Here is a 24,262-nt window from a genome sequence, read left to right as displayed (position 1 = left end):
TGGTAACCTCACGGTTTCTCTTGATGTTCACCTCCCTCTTCTCTTATGAACATATGGTACATACTGTTATAAACAAAGAGTCTTCCCTTTCATAAAAGATAATCAAATCTCATAACTGATATAAATAGGAAAATTCCCTGAGGGTCAGAGGACAGTGGAGCATTTACAACTTCAAGCTGTGGGAGGGGCATGTTGTAAGGAACACGTGAAAGCAGAATGGTACCCTTATAAGGACAGAGAAAGAGCAAGGATTTTCCCTTCCTGTACTCTCACTACATGAGACACAGACTGTCTGTGACCTCGTTTTAGGAAATATGGAGAGAGTTCTTCCCGCCAGCAGCCTGTCCTGCACATGTCTCTATATCAGACACATCTCACCGTCTCACCTAGTGCACTTTGGCACTCACTGAAAAACCCATCGGATCCTTCCATGCCGCCCCGTCTATCCGATTCCAATCACCTGCACAGGTTATACCCTGTACTCCTAACCAACCAGCAATAAGCCAGTTGTCTTCGATGGAAAAATAACTCAGAAACGAAGCTGTCTACTCTCTCCATACTTATTTAAAATAGTATTTGAAGTGTTACCTAGAGCAAGAAGGCAACTGAAAGAGCTCATGGAGATACAAATTAGGAAGAGGTCAAAGATCTTTATTTGCCAATGATATGACAATATACATAAGGGACCACCAAATTCCACCTGGGAGCACCTATCACTAATAAACACTTTCAGAAAAATAGCTTGATACAAAATGAACCCAGATAAATCAGTAGCCCTCCTATAAGCAGATGACAAATGGACTAAGAAAGAAATCAGGGGAACAACTCCTTTCACAATCACCTCAAATGATACTAAACATCTCAAGGTAATTCTAACCAAGCAAGTGAAAGTTTTGCATGATGAAACTACTTTAAACATTGAAGAAAGAAATTAAAGAAGACATCAGAAGATGGAAAGATCACCCATGCTCAAGGATTAGCAGGATTAATATAGCAAAAATGGCCATTCTACCAACAGATTCAATGCAATTCCCATCAAATGTCCAACCCAATTCTTCACAGATCTTGGAAAGACAATTTTCAGCTTCAGATAGAAACACACACACACACACACACACACACACACACACAAAACAAAACAAAACAAAACAAAACAAAACAGGATAACTAAAAAAAAAATCCAGAGCATTAAAAGAACAACTGGATTCATCATCATCCCTGATTTCAAGTTTTATTACAGAGAAATAGTAATAAAAATACATGGTATTGGCATAAAAACAGACATGTCAATCAATGGAATCAAACTGATGACCCAGATGTGAATCTACACCTCTATAGACACCTGATTTTTGGTAAAGAAGCTGGGAATACACATTAGGAGGAGAAAGCATCTTCTACAAATGGTGGTGGTCAAAACTGGTGACTGCATTTGGAAGAATCCAAATAGATCCATACTTATCACCCTGCACAAAACTCAACTCCAACTGAATCAAAGACCTCAACATAAAACCAGATTCACTGATGCTCATAGAAAAGAAAGGGGGAAATAACCTGAACTCACTGGCATAGAAAACCACTCTGTGTACAAAACACATTAGTACAAGGACTAAGATCAACAATTAACAAACGGGAACTATTGAAACTCACAAGCTTCTGCACAGCAAAAGCCACTGTCATTTGGACAAAGTGACAGCCTACAGAATAGGAAAGGATGTTTACCACATATACATCTGATAGAAGGCTAATATTCAAAATATATAAAGAACTCAAATCCTAGATGGTAATACAGAAACTAACATATTATAAAATGAGGGACACATCTGGACAGAAAACTCTCAAAAGAGGAAACTCGAATGGCTGAGAAACTTTTAAAGAAATGTTCAGCATCCTTAGTCATCAGGGCAATGCACATCGACACTACTCTGAGATTTCATCTTCCGCCCACTGGAATGGCTAAGATCAATAACACAAGTGACAGCTCATGCTGGTAAGGATGTGGAGCACGGGGAGCACTCCCCCATTGCTGGTGGGAGGGGAAACTTGTCCAGCCACTATGGAAATCAGTAGGGTGGTTCCTCGGGAAGATAGGACATCAATCTACCTCAAGATCCAGTTATACTAATTGTGGACATGTACCCAAACGTCACCTCATCCTGTCACAGAGGCACTTGTTCAACCATGTTCATTGATGTTCATTCATAATAGCCAGAAACCGGAAATAACCTACATGTCCCTCAACAGAACAAATTAGGCAACTGTAGGACACTTACACAAATACTGTCACTCAACAAGATAAAAAGTGAAGTCATGAAATCAAGAGGTAAATGAATGTAACTAAAATAATATGTAAATAAGTCATCCTGAGTAAGGTAACCCAGGCACAGGAAGACAAATATGGTATGTATTCACTTGTATAGATAGTATCTGTTACGTCAAGAATAACTAAGCTGTAGTCCATAGAACCACAAAGGTTAGGCGTAGAGCAAGGGACTAGGAGGGACAGATAGATCTTCCTGGAGAAGGTATGTCATAGATCAACGCCTTGATCAGCCACCATCGGGGAAGCTTTCTTCTGCAGTAGATGGGAACAAGTACAGAACCCACAGCCAGACATTCTTCAGAGATTTGACATGAAGTCCTTGGAACACTCAGTCCTAGTGGGATGTCTCCATCACATCCCTCCCCGCAGGGTTTAGGGAACAAAGAAGTGGAAAAAGTGTAAGAGCCAGAGGGGACAGAGGACCAAGAAAATAAGGCCCTCTAAACCAGCAAGAGGCACACATGAACCCTCAGAGACCGAGGCAGCAGGCGTGAGGCTTGCACAGATGTGTGCCAGTCCTGACAAGAGAAGTGGGCACATGACCTCACCCCTAACCCTGAAGCAATCTCCAATTGATAACCACTTGCAAATAAAAATTGTGTTTCCTCCAGTGGGAGTCTCACTGTATAATCAAACTACTCTTAAACTTAGGCTTCAAGCCCAGCAGAAATGACCAAAAAAAAAAAAAAATTAAATCAATGGCACTCTTGGAGGTCCCTTGTCTCATAGGCCATGCCAAGATTTTGCTTTCTCTCTTTTAACCTATAGGTATGTTATGGCTTCCATTTTTTATTGGATTCCTGACTGTATAAATAAAGGAGTCTCTGCTTCTTGTGCCCTCTCTTGGGCTCTTTTTCTTCTGTTTGTTTTGTCCAATTATAATGTGTTAGTTTTTATTTTTATCTTATCTTTTTAATGTTTTTTTAATGAGGCAGAAAGGAGGTGGATCTGGATGGAAGGGCCGTAGGGAGGAACTGGGGAAAGTAAAGATCGAAGAAGCTGATATCTTGTGTGAGAGGGGGAAAATCTATTTTCAGTAACAGGAAGATCTAAATAAAGTAAAGAATCCACTGTGGTCACTGTCCTTTGCCTGGATTCCAGGAATTTGGTAAACTGTCTCACAAAAACCTGGAAAATGCTTTACTTACAATTTTTCACTTCAAAGAATAATACCAAGGCTACAGGTGAAGAGGCAGACTGAAGGGGACACAGAGTGAAGTGAGGGAGAAGGGCCAGGGCCATGGGCTCTCTCCAGGCTCAGCACCCAGTAAGTTCCACTGGCGGAGCTTCAGGCATCCTCTCACAGGATGTGATGCTAGACTTTTTGAAGGCTTCTTTAAAGTAGGTGTGGCTGACTAAATCCTTGGCCACTAATCATCAACTTAACCCTGAGCCCTCTCCCCTCTCAAGCCCTTAGGGTGGGGCTTAAATTCTCAACCTTCAAATTACCTCTACATCTCGAACCATCTGTGTCCTGAAGCTGGAAAGGGCCCCAGTCACCAGTCACATTGTTAGCAGAGAAAGGACTAAATCTGAAGAAATTCCCAAGGGTTTTAAACAGCTTTTTGCCAGAAAACTGGGACAAAGGCCAAATATATACTGCATAATACCAAGTTCCCAATACCACTCAGGAAAGATGCATGGCTTCAGTTCCCTCTCTGTTTTTTACTTCTTGAAAGTCTCAGGATATTGCTAGCATATCCTTTTGCCCACCTTGTTTAACAAAGGCCGAATAAACCTCAAGTGCACATACTTACTCAAGAAAGAGTGTACTAGTGTATAGTATTATTTTTAGTAAATTACATTGTTTCTTTCATGAAAATGATAGCTGGGTTCACTGACATGCTCCAGTAATTCCCACTACTTGGAAGAACTATGAGTCCCAAGGTAGCTTGGGTAACATTCAGAAATCCCTCATACTCCCACAATAAACAAACAACAAACAAATTAATGACAAAATGATTCATGTATGAGCTAAGTCAGAGTAATGGCTATTTTATATGTCTAATCACCATAAGCTCAGCTGATAAAAGATTACACACTTCTGGATGTGTCTACAAGGGAGTTTTCTGGAATACATTAGCATGTTAATCAGACTGAACTACATCCATCTAATAATCCCGTAGGGACCTGTATAGAAGAACTGGGCAGAGGAAGAAGAACTTACCCCTCCTAGCACCTGAGCTTCCACCTTCCTCTGCCTTCAGACTCCAGAACTGCAGATTCAGGAGTCTCGATTCCAGAGCTTAAACTGTCTGAAGTTTAGTTTTCTGCCGTGGGCTATAAGTTACACCCTCAGCTACCATGGTTCTCCGGTCTCTATTCAGACTGAACTACAAACTCGTTTCCCTAGTCTCCTGTTCACTACCCAGAGCACAGTGTGAGATTTCTTGGCCTTTGCAGTTTCATCAGCCACTGTCCATGGCAAGGCCCTTCCTATATCTACATCCAAGAGAACCGAGCTGAAGAATTCTGACTAATATAGTCAATAGTGTAGAACTAAAACAATGTCCGCCTATCTGCTCACTGCGCAACAGTACTCATCAAAACAAATGACAGGTTTGGAAAATAGGCAAATTATTCCACCATACAGAAAGACTACGGCATCCAAGAGACCAAATCTAAGTTGACTCGAATATAGCAGCAAGCACCAGACATGGTGTCACTAGACAAGAAGAATCTAGATGTTAGAAAGCAGTAACTCTCATCACATGATAGTCGCATATCTCACTGTGCCCCTGAAAACCAGAATCAGAGCAGCGCCATCCAGTTTGGAGCAACGATTGACATAGGCGCTCTAATGTTTCCTGCTGAACACACATCCATTCTTGTAGGGTAGTTAATGATGAAAATTATCTAAGAGTTTCATGGAAAATCATGTATTAGTTCAAAATAATTGAACCAAGGGATAGAACTCAAGCGTAAGGTTAGGTATGGTAGCAATACAGTAGGGGTCACAAAGAAAGAGACCACCGCTCCAGTGAGGTGTCTCAACAGGCAAAACTTTACCTTCCTCAGGAGGGTGTGCTCAGAACACCAAACACAGGGGCTAGCAAGTACCCTGGGGTTTTGTTCTAACACAGGTGACAGATGCCTTTTCTGAGATTATAGTCTCTTGTGATTGGTTAGTTTCACAAGTTGGCAGGAAGGAAACGGAGGGAAGGGTCAGGAGCACTTTCTTGTAGACAAGGATTCTACCAGTTGGTGATGAGTAAAATGTTTGCATAAAAGTTTTACAAGGTGGGGGACATAAACAGATTTTAATTCCATGTCATAAATACAAGTTTTATAACATCTGGTAGAAAACGCTAATATTTAATGCCTCTTAGAGGCATAGGAAGAGAATGGGATCTCAGGATACCAGGATGCTAACTTGCCTAAGTAAACACTTCATATTGGTACGGATGAATCTCCAGAAATATTTCACTAGCGTATAAATGGTTCTCACTATTCTCAGTGAAGGGTTGGGGGTTACAGGCCTCCCTTACGCACACATGTAGCCACGTGGGCAATTACATAGCTAACAGCTTAAAAATTACAAGTGAGCCTCTGTCCACGGGTGTATCCTCAACAGAAAGGAGAGGGCTAGGGCCACCTCAGTGAGCACTGTGGACCCACAAGGAGGATGAAAGCTGAATCCCCCTGAGGTCAATTGATACAGGGCGGTCTGCCTAGGTTAGTTATTCAATCACTGAACCATCTACTTGACACTGGCATGAGGTAATAAGGCAAAGAGACCCCTTTAATTCTTCTTGGTTTCCTTAAAGAGAACTTTAAAATAGGCTCAGAAGGGAACTCACAGACTAAATACTGGGGTTAGAGAAAAAGTGCCCTGAGCATCAGCATAAAGGTAATACATATTTGAGTAGAGACGAAGAGAACTTGGCAGAAAGTTACACATCTGATAGAGTACAAGAAAGCCACAAGGTACAGAGTAAGTAGGTCACAGTGGGAAAGGAGGAAGCATAGCGTCCCCAGGGCCCTTGTCACTCTTAGATTTTGTTGAGAATGTGCAAAATTTCTCCTCTCAAACACAATATGCCACCCATCCCTTTGGACCAACCAAGGAGGAAATACTTAACCTTGATGTATTTGGGTTAGCAGGTTAGACCTCAGTGCAGCCTGATCTCTGAGCAAGAGGGAATAACTAACTCAACTATGGCCATCAGTTTAGTGCCGTGGGCTTCGGTTACTGCTTCATCTTTAGCCTTGCAACTAGTTGTAAGCAGCTGGTAGATCCTCATCCCTTACTAGAAGGCCAGGGGTTGGCTCTCTCTAATCTTGCCATGGAAGGAAGCACTTGGGAAAGCGCTTCAAACAGTTAAGGGAGTTTCCACCATAATACCTACGATCTGTCTCATTGTGAAGGTTCTCGTTCCCTGAATACAGAGTGTTAAGAAGAAATAGACATATTGGTATCCTTATGTCTCACAGAGAGACAAAAAGAGAAGTCAGCAGACAGCACTTTAATTTACTTTCTTCCTGCCCAGAATCCCCTATCAACAGTAAATGCACTGGTAGCAGACCATTTCAGCACAGGTCAGCACAGAACACAGGACCTCAGCCTTTCTGAATTATGCCTAACATACTGTATACTGACTGCCCCCAAAACCAAATAAACTTAGATCCATGCATCATCCCCAAAGGCCCGGGGCTAACATCCAACAGACGCCACATAGTAGAGTCCACTCCTGCAGTCAGCCCTGCTGCTTACGTGACTTGCTATCCACACCCAAGTGTGCTACGTGACGTTAGTCGTCAACAGGAATTCCACGAATAACATCAAACTTCCACACAACTTTGCGATTTGCTGGAAGCAGAATCATCTCACTGTGTGTGTGAACATCAGTCTCCCACAAGCAGAAGAGCAGAGACTGGATGAGTGACTGACCACCCTGTTCTCACCAGTAGAAATTCTAACTCACTCTTGGAGACTAACAATTACAAAGTTTTATTGTTCAAAGAAACCTCATTCTAAAGTTAATAAAGCTGCCACTGTATTATCAGCCCACTCAACGAAGGGATGCTTGTAAAGCGTTTAACAATGCCACCGCTTACAAATGATCAGGGAAGCACGGAATCCCCTTGAGCTTCAACCAGAGAAAACCATGGAAATGTGAAGCAAAAACATGGTAAGGGCTGGGGATTTAGCTCAGTGGTAGAGCGCTTGCCTAGCAAGCGCAAGGCCCTGGGTTCGGTCCCCAGCTCCGAAAAAAAGAACCAAAAAAAAAAAAAAAAGAAAGAAAAACATACAATAAGAAAATACTGAATTTTCAAACTACATAAATTTCATACATGTGTATATGGGCATGCTGCATGTATATAGAGACACTTATAATTCCATGTGTAAATTAATGTTATGCACAATGAGAGGAAAAAAATCATAGCTCTTCTTTTTGTAGATGCTCAAACAGCTTTTTATATTCTTAGACTTCTTATTCGGGGTGTGTGTGTGTTTATCCTGAATCAGGGACTCCGTGTTGCCTGGTCTACCCTGGAAGTAGAGATATCCCTGCCTCCGCTCCAAGGTGCGCCAATTACAAGTGTGTAATAGCACACATAGCAAACGCCTGGCTTCTTAACCAAAACCCTGCTCCATTCTGAGCACACCAGCTTCTCTTGGCTTTTTTCTTTGCTGTTAGAACCATTCAGGGGTCATGCTGAAAGTTCCACCTAATGGACCATATATGGAAGTAGCTATCATTAGTCTTCTGGTGTTATATAACAAACTTGCACAAACATATCAGACTAAAAGAATACTCATTTATTAAGTTACAATTCCACAAGTCAGAAGTCTAGGCTGGCTTAACTAGGCTCTGTGTTCAGGGGTCAAGATGTTGCCAAGTCTGTTAGCTCTGGGGAAGCATCCTTTTCCATGTAGGCTCTTGATGGAACCCAGGTTAGTTGGTTTGTTTATTTTTAAAAACTGTACTTGGTCCCAACTTCCCTTGCTGGCATCATCAAAGAGCTGTTCTCTGCCCCCTGGGCTGTCTGCAAGCTATCTGCCATGGCCTCTCTCCCCGACTCCTAACCTTTAATGCAAAGCCAGCCCTGATCACATGTTAAGTTTTGTGACTTGCCTATATTCCTGACTTCTGTTATCAACAAGGACAACCCCTGCCTTTTGTGTATTCCCTGGGAACTATGTATTTGTATATAATGAACTACAGTTCTATGCCTCTTGTGTTCCTCATTTTCCACCTGTCTTCCTCCCCAATATCCTCCCAGCACTCACTTCTGCCTTTTGGTTTCATGACTGTTTCCATTTTTCTGAGTCCAGTTAGATTTTCCCATGTGTGAATGTGTCTATAGCCATCCACTGGAACATGGGAAGCCTACCAGGACATACCCTCAAAGAAGAGTGATCCCCTAGTAACTATCAACTGTCAATAATTCCTAGACAAGGGGTATCACCTGAAGACCATCGTCCCAATCTATAATGGAATTCTGCCTTGGCTTAGTTAGATCATGTACAAGTAGCCAGAGCAACTGAAAGTTTGCAAGGGCCATGCCTTCGTCATGTCCAGAAGACAGCACTCTTCCCCAACCTCCAGATCTGAGAATCTTGCAGCTTCCTCCTCTACCGTATTCCCTAAGCCTTGGGAACTGGGACTGGGAAATGATACAACAGTTTCCTGTTGATATCTGAGCAGTTGGTCTCTTCTCAGCAATTGGACTACTTATAAGTCTTGGCATTGACTTGTGTCCACTACAAAAAGAAGTTTATCTGACCCAGTCTATGAGTAAAATCATATACATCTAAAAGGCAATCTGATATCACAACCACTGAGTAAATCAACAATGGTAGGTTCTACTCTAGGACCAAGGACCTTTGCAGCCGTGGGCTTTTAGCCAGGATTATAGGTATGGCATTGCCATCTGTTGAGACAGGCCTCCTGCCTAATGAGAAGGCAGTTGGTTACACCATCGCAGTTGTGCCATGGCTGCAGCAGTGGCACACCTTAGGTAGATCGTGTGGTTCTGCACTGGGTAAGACCATTCATTCCTTTTTCCATTGATGTCTTTCTAGCCCAGGATACTGCACAGCACCTTCCAGCACCACTGATAGCACAGAGCTAACAATGGCCTGTGTTTAAAGAGCTCCTGCAACCATGTAAACTTCCTTTTCTTCCATAAAGTAACCATATCTGGAGTGACAGCTTCTCTTACTGAGGGCTGTAGCACAGGAAAGGGAGAGGACTGTTTCAAGGGAAGAGAGCTCACATAAATCTCTGGCATATAAAGAGTTCACATGCTTTCCAAACATTTCCTTTGACAACCTTGTAAATTCTGTGATAAAGACAGCGGACTTCACGCAGAATCACCCTGGGTCCCTGAAGCAAATAATAGAAAGCGAGGAAAGGAGATCTGATCAACAAAGACCCACTGGCTTAATCGAGTCATCTAGATTAATACAATAAGCTCAGTAACGTTTGCATTATACAACCATACACTGGCTGAAAATCAGGCCTAGAGAGAGTATTCTATGATGGTAAACAACTCATAGAACAGAGAAGAAAAGAGTTCAGAGATCCACCAAGCACGCTCGCTCTCTCCCTCTCTCCCTCTCTCCCTCTCTCCCTCTCTCCCTCTCTCCCTCTCTCCCTCTCTCCCTCTCTCCCTCTCTCCCTCTCTCCCTCTCTCCCTCTCTCCCTCTCTCCCTCTCTCCTTCTCTCCCTCTCTCCCTCTCTCCCTCTCTCCCTCTCTCCCTCTCTCCCTCTCTCCCTCAGTGTTTGTGTTGTGGGGTGTGTGTGTGTGTGTGTGTGTGTGTGTGTGTGTGTGTGTGTGGTATGTGGTGTGTGGTATGTAAGCCAGAGGACACCTCAAATGTCATTCCTGAGGGGCCAACTACCTTGGCCTCTCATTGAGACATGGTCTGGCACTCTTGCTAACTATAAATTACCCAGCGGGTCCTAGTGATCTGTTTGTATCTGTGTTCCCAGCATTGGCATTACATGTAGTGCCTTTTGCCCCTGTGCATGCTGGGGACCAAACTCAGGCACTCAGGCTTATATCACACAAGCAGTTACTGTCTGAACCACTCCCCAAGTCCCCTAGCCAAGTTGTGAAAGCAATGTTATTGCCTGTGGTGGTTTGATTGGCCATGCCCCACCCCCGACTCCCCCAGGCTAAGGTGTTTGAACACTTGGATTCCAGGTAGTGGTGCTGTTTGGGGAGGTTTGGGTGATGCAGCCTTGCTGGGAAGTTATCGCTCAGGGCCAGCTTTGATATGAAAAGCCTCACAATACTTTCAATTTGCTTTTTCTGCTTTGCACTGGGTTGAAGATGTCAGCCCTCAACTTCCTGTCCCTGCTGCCACACCTTGTATAATGAAAAGTATGGTATGTACTAGAGATGCTCCCACAAAAACCTAACTCTCCACCCTCCACTGATTTCTGCTCTCTCTCCCCTGCTCTCTCTACTGGGCTGCCTTGTTTGGCCTCAGTAGGAGAGGATGCACCTGGTCCTACCATGATTGGATGTGCTGGGGTGGGGGTGATACCCAGGATGGGGCTCCTCCTTCTCAGAAGATAAGGGGAAGGGGAAATGGGGGAGGGAAGAGATCTATGTGAGGAGGTACTGGGAGGGGAAGGTGGGAGCTGAAACTGGGATATAAAGTGAATAAATAAATAAATTTTAAACATCAATCACTAGAAAGAAAGAATGAAAGAAAGAGAAAGAAAGAGAAAGAGAGAGAGAGAGAGAAAGAAAGAAAGAAAGAAAGAAAGAAAGAAAGAAAGACAGAAAGACAGAAAGACAGAAAGACAGAGAAAGAAAAGAGGAGAAAAGAAAAGGAAGAAAAGCAAATGAGGGTAGAGCGTGATGTACTCTGTATGTTCACGCGTATTGCACCTGGATATTCAGGTATTTCTTGGTACACTAAAATTGTCCTTACTACAATTTTTAGGGAAAGTTCAGTTTTCATTATAAGAAATATAGATCTCTACCTGTTTTGCATTAAATAAAGCCTAAAAATATTGTAAGAGGTTCTTCAGAAGCCCAAGCATTAAAGCAAACATCCTGGGAACAAGAGCATTCTTTGGAAATGTTAGTCTTCTCCATGCTCCAGGCCTCTTATGGCCACACCTGTCAGGACATCTAAAAGAATATAGAAAAAAGCTGCATGGTTAAAAGAACAAAAGGGAAAGGGGGAGGGGGAGGTCAAGGAGATCGATCCATTGGCTTCTTATTCACACAGTCATTTGACAATTCCATCAATCCTTAAATGCAGAATCCTGCCCTCCAGGTAGCCATTTTGAACATCCCAATGGTTCTGAACCTGTATGTTATTACCCAGTTATGTCTCCTTTCACTTCCTCAACTACACCTGAAACAAAGCTCTCTGCTCTATATGACCTAGTTTCCCTTCCCCTAACTATTCTGCCCTTTGCTTCACACAGTAACTGCCTCCAAGACAGAATATTTTTAAATCAAGTCTTGCTGTCTGTAATAAGACTGTAATTAATTTGAAGATGCTCAGAAATGTCTCTGACTAGATTAAAACAAAAAGTCAACAGAGTACATTAGTGAAGAAAGAGTCCTGCTCCACCCCACCCCACCCCCAACAACAACAACAAAAACAGTATCAAACTTCAGTCAAGGAGAGTCACAGCCTTGAGGGAAACAATCTAGTTACCAGTTCCACGGACAAATTCTATGTGTCTGCTGTAGAGTGTTAATGAGTATGAGCTCACTAACAACCTTTAGAAAAGAAAGAAAGAAAGAAAAAGACAACAACCAACTTGGTTCAGGTCTTCTTCCTCAGACAGGCAGAGCACTGTGCCAGCATTATTTCACCCAATCCTGACATCTCTTGGAAGATGTTTTCACTGTGGCTGCTACAAAATATCCTTCAGAGAAGGCTACATTTGGGCCAGGCAAATAACTGGCAAGTCCAGTTACTGTCACATCCAGTTACAAACATAATCTATTTTTCACCCTACATTTTTATTTTGTAGAGGAAGGCAGAGATTGAGAATACCTTTAAGACAGCAATAGTATGCTCATCACATACATTAAATAAATAAATAAATAAATCATAAAAAAATAAAAGAATGCCTTTAGGAAGCTGTCAACCAACTAAGCACTGTTTACCAGGAAAATGTGGATAATGTTTGGCATATAACTCACAAAACACACAGGGCCATAGCAGCCTATGGCCCTATTCACCAAAAGGACACAGGCATAGGAGGCCTGGGCCAAGCAACAAGCCAAACCCATGACTTTAAAGCAGCAGTGAGATTACCGTGTAAAGAAACCAATTAAGAAAGCAAAATTTTAATATGTAAAGTCATAACTGAGTATTTATTTAAATATCTTAGTAAGTTAAAGGTTTCCTAAATCAACAAACACACAGGCAGATTTACAAAAGATACTGCATGATAAATAACATGAACACACGAATGGATAGATTAAAGCAGAAGGGCCTAGAGCACCGATGACATCGAGTGGGAAAAATCCTAGTGCGGTAACAGGCACCACCAGACTGTCTCAGTCTCACATGCTGGGACCTCAACACAGCAGCACTGAAAGGTGGGACTTGGGAGAAGAAAGTGGGTCGAAGGAATAGTCCTCACAAGTGGCTTCATACCTTTCTTTTTTTTTTCTTTTTTTTTTCTTTTTTCTTTTTTTCCGGAGCTGGGGACCAAACCCAGAGCCTTGCGCTTGCTAGGCAAGCGCTATACCATTGAGCTAAATCCCCAACCCCGATTCATGCCTTTCTTTTGTGAATTCATACTCCCTCTTGAGAAACCTGAGATGTCCCTGGGAGAGATGGCTGTTAAAAGCAGAGGCTGCCGTTTCTACTTTGCCTTTTAATATACCCACTTGCCCTCCCGATTTCCAGCATGAGCTAAGCACCACAAGGCCTCAGCAGATGCAGCCACATAATCTTGGATTTCCAATCCTGCAGAATCATAAGCCAAAATAAGCTTCTTTCTAAATTCCTCGATCTCTGGTATTGTTAGAGCAGCAGAAAATAGGGTAAGGTAAGAGAGTACCAAAGGTCAGTAACTCCCACATAACAGCTACTGCTTTCTCACAGCTTGTGCATCTAAGAAAACTCAAGATCAGGACACCCGTTCATTTTTGTCTAATGGAGACTCATTGTGTTTTGAAGATGACATCTTGTTGCTACCCCCTCAGTGTGGCAGGTTAGAATAAGCTCTCTCCAACCTAGAGGAGCAGGATTAATTCCATCCATGAGGGTGGAGCCCTCAGACTTAATCACCTTCTACCAAATACTATCTTATTTTCAACACATGAATTTGAAGTGGGGACAAAACAGCCTACAGCAGTATCCTATTAATTCTAGCAAACCGATTAAAGACAAGAAAGTATATCCCATCCCATGCAAAAGAAAATTACGCATTACTTGAGACAGAATTGTCCCTCTAAATGTTGGGGCAACAATATTAAGAATACAGCAAATCCTCTTATTCAAAACAGGCTATTATTTAAAGTGTATCCTCAAAAAAAAATGTCTATGTTGAAATTTCAGCTCCATTAATTCAGAGTTTGACCTTACATGAAAACAGCGACACTGTCAATGCTGCCATGGTGGAGTAGATGTGCTCCTAATCCAACATGGCTGGTACCCTGTAAAACTGAAGGTTGAGCACGAATACAGGCAAACAATAACGCTGTATAAACACGAGGACAAGAGCAAGGTGCTGTATCTGCAAGTTAAGATGAACCAGACTGCCAAGAAAGGCCTGCGGAAGTCACAATGAGGCTTGAAGCAGCCCTTGCCTGGTGGTGTAGGAGACCAGGGCTTTCCTGTTGCAGTGACCTCAGACCTCAGCCACCTTTCTCTCACCAGTGAACCAGTACGTTTCTGTTCTTTAACTCCCTCAGTTTTCGGTATGTCGCTTCATAAATTCTAGCAAACTAGTAGTGTGCTTGGCTAAAGCAGTTGGTCCTGTAAAAAGATTTTCCTACACTGCCATACAGTTTAATGAAGGAATAGACACCATGTATGCACCATGTGGTGGTCTGAATAAAAATGGCCTCCACAGGCTCATAGGGATTAGGGGACGTGGCCTTGTTGGAGTAGGTGTGGGCTTGTTGGAGGAAGTGTGTCACTAGAGATGGGCTTTGAAGCTTCAGGTGCTTGCTCAAGCCAGGCCTAGTGGCTCATTGTCTCTTCCCGATGCCTGCTACTCCAGATGCAGAACTCTCAGCTCTTTCTCTAGCATTACGGCTACCTGTGTGGCCATACCTATTATATGCTTCCTACCATGATGATTAGGAACTAAGTTGCAGAGCTGTTAAGTCCAACCCCAACTAAACATTTTCCTTTACAAGATCTGCCATGATCATGGTGTCTCTTCACAACTATAAAATCCTCAAACATACCAGATCAAACACTTGATCGTGAGGCACAGGATAAGAATTATGGGCTTGCCGGCATATTACCCAGGACTGAAGCTATTTTTACTCACACGGCTGCAAATCCAAATGAGTTTTTAAAAACTGACATTACTGATGATAAAATGGAACCTCCATATAAATAAAACTCTCAAGGCAGGGATATAATGATAAAGATTATTTAATTACACAGCAACTACCAATGAAAGGGAGAAATAATTAATTCCAATATGAGAACCACAGGGACACTCTAATCAGGAACCCTAAGTCAATGGTACTGACACTAAAGGTGTACTGGATTAACAAAATCCCACCCACCCCTCTGTGGGAGCCCAGTTCCACAAAAAGGCAAATGTTACCTTCCACTGACTAGCATGGCAGCCCTCCACAGAAGCTATTCTAGGCCTTACACTTCCTATGCAGCTAAGATCAGATGCAGGAACTCACGTCGGGAAATGACTGCAAAAGCAGGACATGACCATTTCCTCAGAGCTCAGAGCAGGCAAGCACCGACCCTGGCTTCACACACCCATGCACAGGAGAGTGCCTTTAGCTTTTAAAGACTATGCTCCATTAAGCTATGAATAAGACTGGTTTGGCTTCACCTTTAAAACAAAAGGGTTCTCAGCAAAGGAAGAAAATGGTAGTGCTCAGTGATCCTATACCTGGATTCAGGGCTGTAAGGAGCAAGTTCATCCCCAGTAGAACTCCTCCACACCTGGAAAGAGGGCCTCCATACAGCAGCCCCAATTCCTTCCTGTTTTCAGAGCTGCATACACCCTCAAGATGAACTGAAACTGAGTCAGATGGTCACCGTGCGTGTTAACAGGTCTAAAGCTAGCTTCAGCTGTTTCCTCGAGTCTCATTATTACCAGTGCAAAGGGGTGGTACTAATGCTAATGAAGTTATCCTTAACATTAACAACTCTCAGTTACTAAGCGTTTTCTATATATGCTCTACAAATTCATTTATCCTTACTTTAGCCCTGAGAAATGAATATTAGTTTTTAGGAAGGACGGATTGAAAAACTAGCCTGCTTAATTAATTTCAGAGGTAGCAGAAGAGGGATTCAAATCTTAGCCTTTCCTTCCGCAAAGCCAAGGCTCCTAAATGAATGTTGTTAGAACAGTCCTTTGATCTAGATTACAAATGAGACAAGGGCCTAAATAAATAAATAAGTCGGTGGCATCAGGGAAGTCCTAGGTCATTCACTGGTAGCATAGATTGGTTCTGTAAAACTGAAAAGTTGCCAGCATCAAGTTAACAATATACTTGATTTCGCCTTTCTAGTCGGGAGATCACAGACAACTAGGCTCCATTAAGCTACGAATAAGATTGTGTCACCTCTAAAACAAAAGGGTTTTCAGCAAAGGAAGAAAATGGTAGTGCTCGGTGACCCTGTATCTGGGTTTAGAGTGGTAAGAAAACCAAATGTATATGTGTAGTTAGAAGCACTTCCTAAAATGACTTTTTCCTGCTTGCCGAAATGAGTTCCCAACAGAACTAATTTGATGATGGTGAATCTATGGTGACAGAGGTGATGACGCTCAGGGATGAACTTCATCCTGCATCTTAATTTAAGCAAACTTCAGGAATGCAGCCCTCACCTTTTCCCTACGCCTTTTGAGTACTGAGGCTGTGGGACTCTGTAAGGAGACATATATAGCAGAGGATGTGCCTAATCCTCAAGAGACCAGAGGCCCCAGGGAATGGGGAGACCTGCTGGGGGTGGGGACATCCTCTAGGAGAGGAGGGGGGAGGGGGGTTGGGATGAGGAACTGTGGGAGGGGGAATCTGAAGGGAGGGGAGGGCTGGATTGTAAAAAGATGAAAGTAATTTTTTTAAAAAAAAAAAGAAAGAAATTACAGAAGCCACACAAATAAGGTTGGCTTAGGATAAGGATCTTTAAAGCTAGATTATGCAAAAAGTATATTACAGTTTATCAATAAAGTCTTTCGTTGTTAAATATATCTTAAAATGTAACCTGGTCCAAATGAATAAAAGGATTGTAGCTCCACACATTATGTAAGAAGTGGGTCACATCGTAAGTATGTTTGGATAGTTTCTCTTTGTAAAATCATTGAGGTTGGGCCCAATGATCTTTAAATTATGAGGATCTGGATTAAATGTATTTTAATCTCAGTTTACTTACCGGACACAGACAATTTGGCACATCTAGTACACAGACGGTGATTTTCAAGTTTTTAACAACTGAGTTATGCTTTAGCAGTAAAACCCGTGGGAAAATTTTAAAGACTCACAGACCACTGGTCAAACCATGGCCTCAAATAAGCTTCACCAAGGAGTTCTCCAGGAAAAAGTTAATGCATGCATGCTCCTTGGAGAAGCCACATTCTCCCATGGTGGGAGCCTGGGGAGGCCTGGGAAGGAGGGGTTCTGAGAAGGCCTGGGAGCGCAGAGCCTAGAGCAAGCGCAGAGCGCGGGCACCTCTGCAGCCTCGAGCGCGAACACCGCTCCAGCCAGCACATCCCAGGACAGTGGGGCACACCGCACCGCAAGGTCACCGCACCGAGGCGACTTTACATAATCTCCCGCCGCGCCTCCAGGCACCTGCGCGGCACCCTCCGTGCAGAGCCTGAGAGCTGCGGTGAGGGGACCGACAGTCTGGGAACACCGGTGGGAGAGCCGGGACAGCGGGGACAGAGAGCAGTGATGCCAGAGGAAGCGAGCTGAGGACTGGGTGCAAGGGTGGCAGGGACCACAGGAACCCGGAGTGGGAAGAGGAAGCAGGGATGCGGCGGCCAGGGAACCGAGTCGCCGAGCGAGGACCGATCGGAGACAGGAAGCTGGGTCACGGAGCCGGGCTACCGCGCGGCGCCCCGCGGGGACCAGATCAGGCCAGGGAGGGGGCGCAAAGGAGGACGCCGTCTGTCTGTCGGTCTGCGGGGCCGCCTATGGCGCACCTGCACGCGCCCTACCTGAGTGGCTTTGTGGAACTGCTTCTTCAGCCCTGCTACCGACATGATGGGATGCGAGAGGCCGCGCGGCCGGTAGCTGCGGATGCGGAGAGGCGGCGGGGGTCGCCTGGCCGCCGCTGGTCGTGCGGCCGCCGGAGCTGCTGGCGCGGGGGCGCGGCGCGGGACGCGGGCTTGTGCGGAGAGACACCCTGACGTCAGGGCGGGTGATGCGGCCTCTTAAAGGGGACGCGGGAAGCCCCGCCCTGGGCGCAAGCGGGAGGCAGGTGAGCCCGCGGAACCCGTACACTGTGCGGGGGCGACTGTCCCTCTACTGTCAGAAGCCTGGGCAGTCTTCAGCTATGGGAGTCGTTCGTGGCCCTGGCAAATGGGTCACAGCCTTTGGGAAGTCCAGACTCAGGTGACCCAGCTTCCAGGTAGCCGCAGTGGCGCTGCCTGCGCACTGCCCTTGCCCTTTGAGCCTGGCCTCCCTGTGGCTGAAAAGCGGGGTGGAGGCTTATCTGGATCATGAATAAGTCATTGCTCATTTTGTGCCCTGCCTTCTCGCTTGATTGGGCACGGAAAACATTTCTCTGCCTTGATTTCAATATCCCTTAAGCTTGTTTCACCTTAGGGAAATCCATCAACTTTTTTTTTTTTTTTCTGATCTAGTACAACTTAACTACTTAAGATGAAGAGAAGTCCCTACAGCTTGACTGGAATACTGGAATGGAGTTGATACGAGTTATTACTACTGTAACAGCATTTAATCTTCTATTTTCAAAAGCAAAAAAAAAAAAAAAAGCCAAATGTGAACTTGGCATTCACACAATTATCATGGAGATTCGAGGTTTTCGTTCTAACAAAAAATGTAATGAGGAAAGGCAAGAGAGCAAGTTGTACAAACACCACATAGGGACAAAGGGTGGATAGGATTGGGTGAAGGGCCCAGAGCAGCACCAGAAATCTTCAGTGCTCTTATAAACAGCCACTTCAAGTTTTTTCTTGTACTGAAGAACTTGTGGGAGAGACTCGGATGCTGGCCACGCCACGCCTGCATGTGTGGATCAAAGTGATGAGACACCAAGAGGAGAGTAATTACGAAGAATGTGGAAAGAGTCGACACGGCCTGGATTGGGTTCCTAGAAATACAGTCTCTTACCCCTCACCCCTACTGCCTGGGGTAAGGGAAGCTCGTACACTTCTGCAGCAGAGTAAAGAGGAACTGTAGGGCTGGTGCGGGGGTCCTAGACATGGGCTGGGTACCAGTCACCCTTGCTAATGTGAATCACAGCACAGCAGAATACTAGAGCAGCAGGCAGTAAGCATCCCATGGCCTTCGCACCCAGTCTGAAACACGAAGCCAGAGAAAGGAAGGGGTCTGTTGTCTTGTGGTCCTTGCTGCTATTCAGACTTTCAAATCTGCTCTCGTTTCTAAACTACCTCTGTTAAGTGGAGACATTGGGACAAATGTTGACTAGTGGATTTAGATAGGAGGGACATGTTACTTCATAAGAAGTCAGGTTTTGGCTGGTATAAAGCCCACAAGGCTCTCTTCCCTCTGCCACAATTCTGTGATATGGTCTGAAATTCATAGCTTTGGTCTCAAACATGAAAGAAGTAAAATGAATGAAAAGAGGCTCCTCAGAAACTTTGAGTACTTGACTTAGCCTTAAATTAAGCAAAGCTAGTCCCCACCTTTCCTTGGCTCTTTGATTACTTACTTTGATAGCTTATTCTGCTAAACATCAGAGGAACTACGTCGGGTTCTGCATAGAAAACTTCAAAGCTCTTTGAACCTATTGCTCTCACTTAAGTCTCATCTAAATCAGAGATCTATTTAAGCTCCAACTGTTGCCTATGTAAAACTTAGAGATGTTGCCCCGGAAGAGAGGTGTTGAGCAGCTCCTTTTAGAAGGCATCATTGAAGGGGGTGTTAGGGAATGGTACAGGAAGATGCCAACACACACAAATTGGCCCTTGAACCCCAAGGTCAGTGGTTCTCAACCCTCCCAATCCGGTGACCCTTTAATACAGTTCCTCATGCTGTGGTGGCCCCAACCATAAAATTATTTTCTTTGCTGCTTCATAACTGTGATTTCGCTACTGAGGCTAATCATTATGTAAATATCTGTGTTTCCAATGGTCTTAGGCAACCCCTGTGGAAGGGCCATTCAACCACAAAAGGGGCGGCAACCCATAGGTTGAGGGTCACTGCCCAATGATTCAAAACCACATTTTTGTGTACATATGTTCTAACTTGAATATAAAAGTATATACACTGCACTTGGCATGAAGCATCCCTCACATGGGCATTCTTTCACTGCAAAGGATCTATAACAAAGGCTCGAAGCACAGTGTAGGTGGTGGTGGTTAGAATCAAAGGTCAGTAAGGAAACACTTTGATGAACTCAACGCTTTACCCTCTCGTCTCCTGAGATAAAATCACTGTGAGAAGGTAACTAAGCCCAGTAAGCCCAGATCAGCTCGAGAAAGTTCCAATTATGTGAATCCCCCACACAGCACCACCTCACTAATTGGGCAGTAAATCCATGGTCAGCAATAATTTCCTCACATCATTTATGCACTACTTCCCTTTGCATCATGGCAAAGCTTCCAGGAAACACCAGGCTGCTAGTGTGCACAGGGCTGGTGCATCCTTGGTACCTTCCGTGGTGACGTAGATCCCGAGAAGCAGAGTGAAAGCGCCGACTTCCATCTTTCTCCCTCCTGACCCTGTTCTCAGCCTCTGGCCAGCCCAAGACTAAACTGCTCCAGAATTCATGTGCAGCCCAGCGAGCACATGTATCACAACAAAGCAAAAGTGTTCAGTCCTCGCTTCAGATTTTACAGCTGAGAAATGGGAGGCGATGCAGGGCAGTGACTCGCTCTCTTTCTGCTACGGCCTCTAGCTAAACGCAGGACAGCAGTGCTGGTGCTAATCGTGGACGGAGATGACTGAGTGAATGTACAGCCCTGTGACTGGTGCCACATTAAATCACACACTCAACACCCTTAGCCACACACATAGCCCTGTGAGTGGTGCGTAACGTTCTGTGCTTGTGGACCTGATCCAGGAGCACTAGTGCTTGCCCGGAGTGGCAAGGCTAGCAACATCTTCCTAGAAATGAGAAGTCAAGGGGAAGATCACCTTCTTCTCTCGGCTTCTAGATTCCCAGACAGCTACGCAGAGAGGTACATATGCCTGGTCCCTTTGAGGTAGAACATGGAAATCTTATTCCCATAATGCAGCCCTCATCCCTCCAAAGCACAGTGGGTGTCTCCTTACAAAAGCTACCTAAGCCCTATTAACCTGGTCACAGAAGAGACAGAAGAGGAGACAGCCAAGTGAGTGAACCACATCAGTCTGATCTTCTGATGCCCTGACATTCCTAGCCCACCACCCCCTCCAGTTCCTCCGCTTTGAAGCCTTTCCCCATCCTCCACCTTTCTTGCCCTTTCCTCAGTTTTGCAGCCTCAGGAATCATGCTGCGAGCCTCTGCTACAAACCTAGTCTAATGTGCATTTGTACACGTTCATACTGAGTCTTAGATTCTCACCTTGTTAACCACAAGGGCTTTCCTTTTTTTTTTTTTAATAAGGAAATCTTCACCTGCATGCCACTTAGCAGAACTCAAGCACACTCATTAGTTATAGCCTAATTGGATTGCAAAATCCTGATGAAGCTTTTAAAACCAGACTATTTTAGGTAAAACCAGCTGTATCTGCAGATTGTTCAGTTCCCTTTCCATGCCAGCCGTCCCTGCTCCCTGGATCTCCTGTGGACTCCGAGAGTTGCTGATGCCTTAGCACCCATTTTGTTTCATCGGATCAAACTCTTTTCTGGTGTCTGCCACCACTAGCTCTTCCCTTGCCTTTCCCTGCAATAACACTGAGATCCCTGGCTTCTGTGCTGACTAGCAACTCAAACACAAACACAGAGAAGCTCTGGTTCTGCAAACAGGCTTCCCTTTCAGAGAACCATCAGATTAACAAGAAACATAGTATTTTAGCAAGTGTCAGTTCTCCCTGCAAGACACCAACATTCTGATTTACAATCAAACCTTTCTCTCATTTGATTAGTATGTTTCAGACTACCAAGGCCACTGGAACTTCCTTCAGCCCTTGGGAATTGGCAGCTAAATGCTTACAAGGAAATGCCAAACAAGAAGACTGTGAGAGGGTAGTGTCCACTCTCAGAATGAGAATAGCTTCAATTAGGAACAAATTGTTGGAGCATCTTTACTAGGGGTTCATCTATTCTGTTCCTGGGTGGATATTATTGTAAAATAAAATGATAACTAGATGCTGAAGACATCTAACAACCTGAGCACAGGCTCTGGCAAGTCAGGCTGTTAAAGCATTGTGTTAAAGAGGTCAGGTTCTGCTGCTATTTTAGTAACTAGCCAGCTATGCAGAGAAAAGCTATTCCTCAGTCAGAGAACACATTTTACCCGGTAGCTGGAGGTTGCATCCTCCTGATCATGGAAATCCAGAAGGAGAAAAGAGATCAGAAAGGAGAGCTAGTTTGGCTTAACACAAAACTGCCAACAATACTAAGAGCTCTAGGTATTGTTTCTACTCACCTATTAGCATCAGCCTTATCCATATAAAATAATGTATTTGTTATATTTTACTGTGCCTTTAAGTTATTCTTTAAAGGGGACAGGAGCAGTTCACAATTTACACCTATTCTAATAGATCATTTGTTTATGATGAGCTAGGGCCTCTCTTTACCTTTTAAATTATGTTATAGACTGACTGTTATCACATGTGCTCCTTTCTTATTTCTTCTCTGAACCAAACACAACTGACTCCGCTGACAATGCATTAAGTATAAATCATCGTTTGTAAACTGCATCTCAAACATGCTTACATGTTTACAATTGAAGTTCCTTCATTTCAGGAACGCTGATTTTTTCTCTCAAAGTCCTGTAAGAAGTATGCCAAATGTGGGATTTCGTAGAACAAAAATGTGAAAACATTTTAGTTCCCTGTGGAGACAGCTGCCTCAGTTTGGGAAACTTGGAGCATCCATTCCTGAGGTGTCTGAGCTCTGAGGTATGTGACCTCTGAGGTTTGTACTTCCGGTGAGCAAGTAGGACAGCTTTTCCCAACCTATAAGCATAAGACCAACGAACACATGCGACCGAAGTATCTTTGCTACACGAGGATAGAGGTGACTGAGGGGCAGGGAGAAGAGATGGAGAGCAAGTGATGTAACTGGCTTTAAAAAAAAGAACTAGGGAATCTGGGGCATGTTGGGAGCACAAGGAAGGTTACAGTCACATGGCAGATGTGACTCTATCAGAAACCCGCTGGCTTATTAAGCCTGGTCACTAGCAGATGCAAGGTGGGATTGAAGGCGCCAATAGAGAGATCACCGGAACAGGAGAGGAGATGCCCGCTACTCCAAGACAGGAGAGTGATAAGAAGCACGTAGAGATTGAGCCATGATTAATGGGGAGCTCCTCAGGGGACATGTGGAGAGCAGTCAGTGAAAATAAGAGGGTGCCCAGTGGCCCCTATTTTCTGGGACTGGGGACCCACAGAGCTAATGGTCTCTTGCCGACGAGTACTTCTCTTGTCAGCCGCAAACCCCTGTGCTCCTGTGAAACCCATAGCTGCAAGCGAAGGTCGGTCTCTGACACATCCCGCGTCTAACGAGGTCTTATAAAGTGTTCTCCGTACCTGCCTTCTGCCATAAAGCTAGCAAAGTCTCTGCCTGTACTCAGATGACTCAGTTTAAAAGGCCTCTCTGACTGCCCTAGCAGGGTCAGCGCTTACCCATACAGTCTATGAGAGCTAAACATTGCTCTCCTTTGATGTTCTAGTCACAGATGTGGATTTCCACTAATTATTGTGATTTTTCTGTATGTCTATCTTACCTCTTTCCCCACTGTTCAGCAAATTCCACAGAGGCAGGTACTGCTGGCCGTCTTACACCCACTAATGCATATCCAGTATATACTGCCAACCACGAAGAAACTGCTCGACAGGACATGGTGTGAATAAGAGAAATAATGCATGAATTAATAGGTGAGTTTATGAGTAGGGAAGCTTTAGGAAATTTTCAAGTTTTTGAAATAAGGTCAAGATCCTCCTATACCTACCTAAACAGGGTCTCAGACACCCAGGTTGAACAAGTCACTTAGTGAACATTGCACCCAGCTACCCCCACTGATGACTGTAGGATTGCCTTTATATGCAATGTGGACACACACACACACACACACACACACATATATATTAGGAACCCGAAGTGAAAGGCTCTAGGGAGGGCTGAGGAAAGGGATTCTGAAATTTGCTTTGGAGCAAATCCTTGCTCACTCACTCAGGGAGGCACAAGATATACAAGTAGACATTCAGATCTAAGCCCTCAACACTCAGGAAAATAAAGCCAAATTCAGAGCAAAGATAGAAACCTGTAGCCAGTAACTTACCATGAGAACATTTAGAGGGGAGTAATCAAGACTGTGACTAAAAGTTAGCTCCCCATGCAGCACAGCCAACCTCCCTTGCCTCCTCCCTCCAAAGCCTCCTTGCTTTGTTACCTGTGCTCCCTAAAACACCTCCAAATGCTGGCCGTAGCAACACCCCACACTTGGATGAATGACTAATTGTTGAGGCCCCACCCAACTTGCTTGACTTGAAGCAA

The 24,262-nt window shown here is 44.3% G+C and overlaps 1 protein-coding gene across 2 annotated transcripts in view; it reads right to left on the bottom strand.

The window, feature by feature from the left end:
• Sh3gl2 (SH3 domain containing GRB2 like 2, endophilin A1) overlaps positions 1–17,818 on the bottom strand; it is a 175,833-nt gene extending 158,015 nt beyond the window's left edge. The window contains exon 1 of one of the 2 annotated variants that reach the window (XM_087660131.1): positions 17,629–17,818. Coding sequence is in view for 1 of the 2 variants with exons in the window: in NM_053935.1 (NP_446387.1) it covers positions 17,629–17,673 (45 nt within the window). In the remaining variant the exon portion in view is untranslated. 2 annotated transcript variants of the gene reach the window in all.
• Between the last annotated feature and the right edge of the window lie 6,444 nt (positions 17,819–24,262).

The sequence above is a fragment of the Rattus norvegicus genome, chromosome 5 (assembly GCF_021556685.1).
Source record: "Rattus norvegicus strain SHRSP/BbbUtx chromosome 5, alternate assembly SHRSP_T2T, whole genome shotgun sequence".
NCBI classification, from domain to species: domain Eukaryota; kingdom Metazoa; phylum Chordata; class Mammalia; order Rodentia; family Muridae; genus Rattus; species Rattus norvegicus.
Note: the sequence above shows the minus strand (reverse complement) of the source record. Positions and strands in the feature narration are given on the sequence as shown.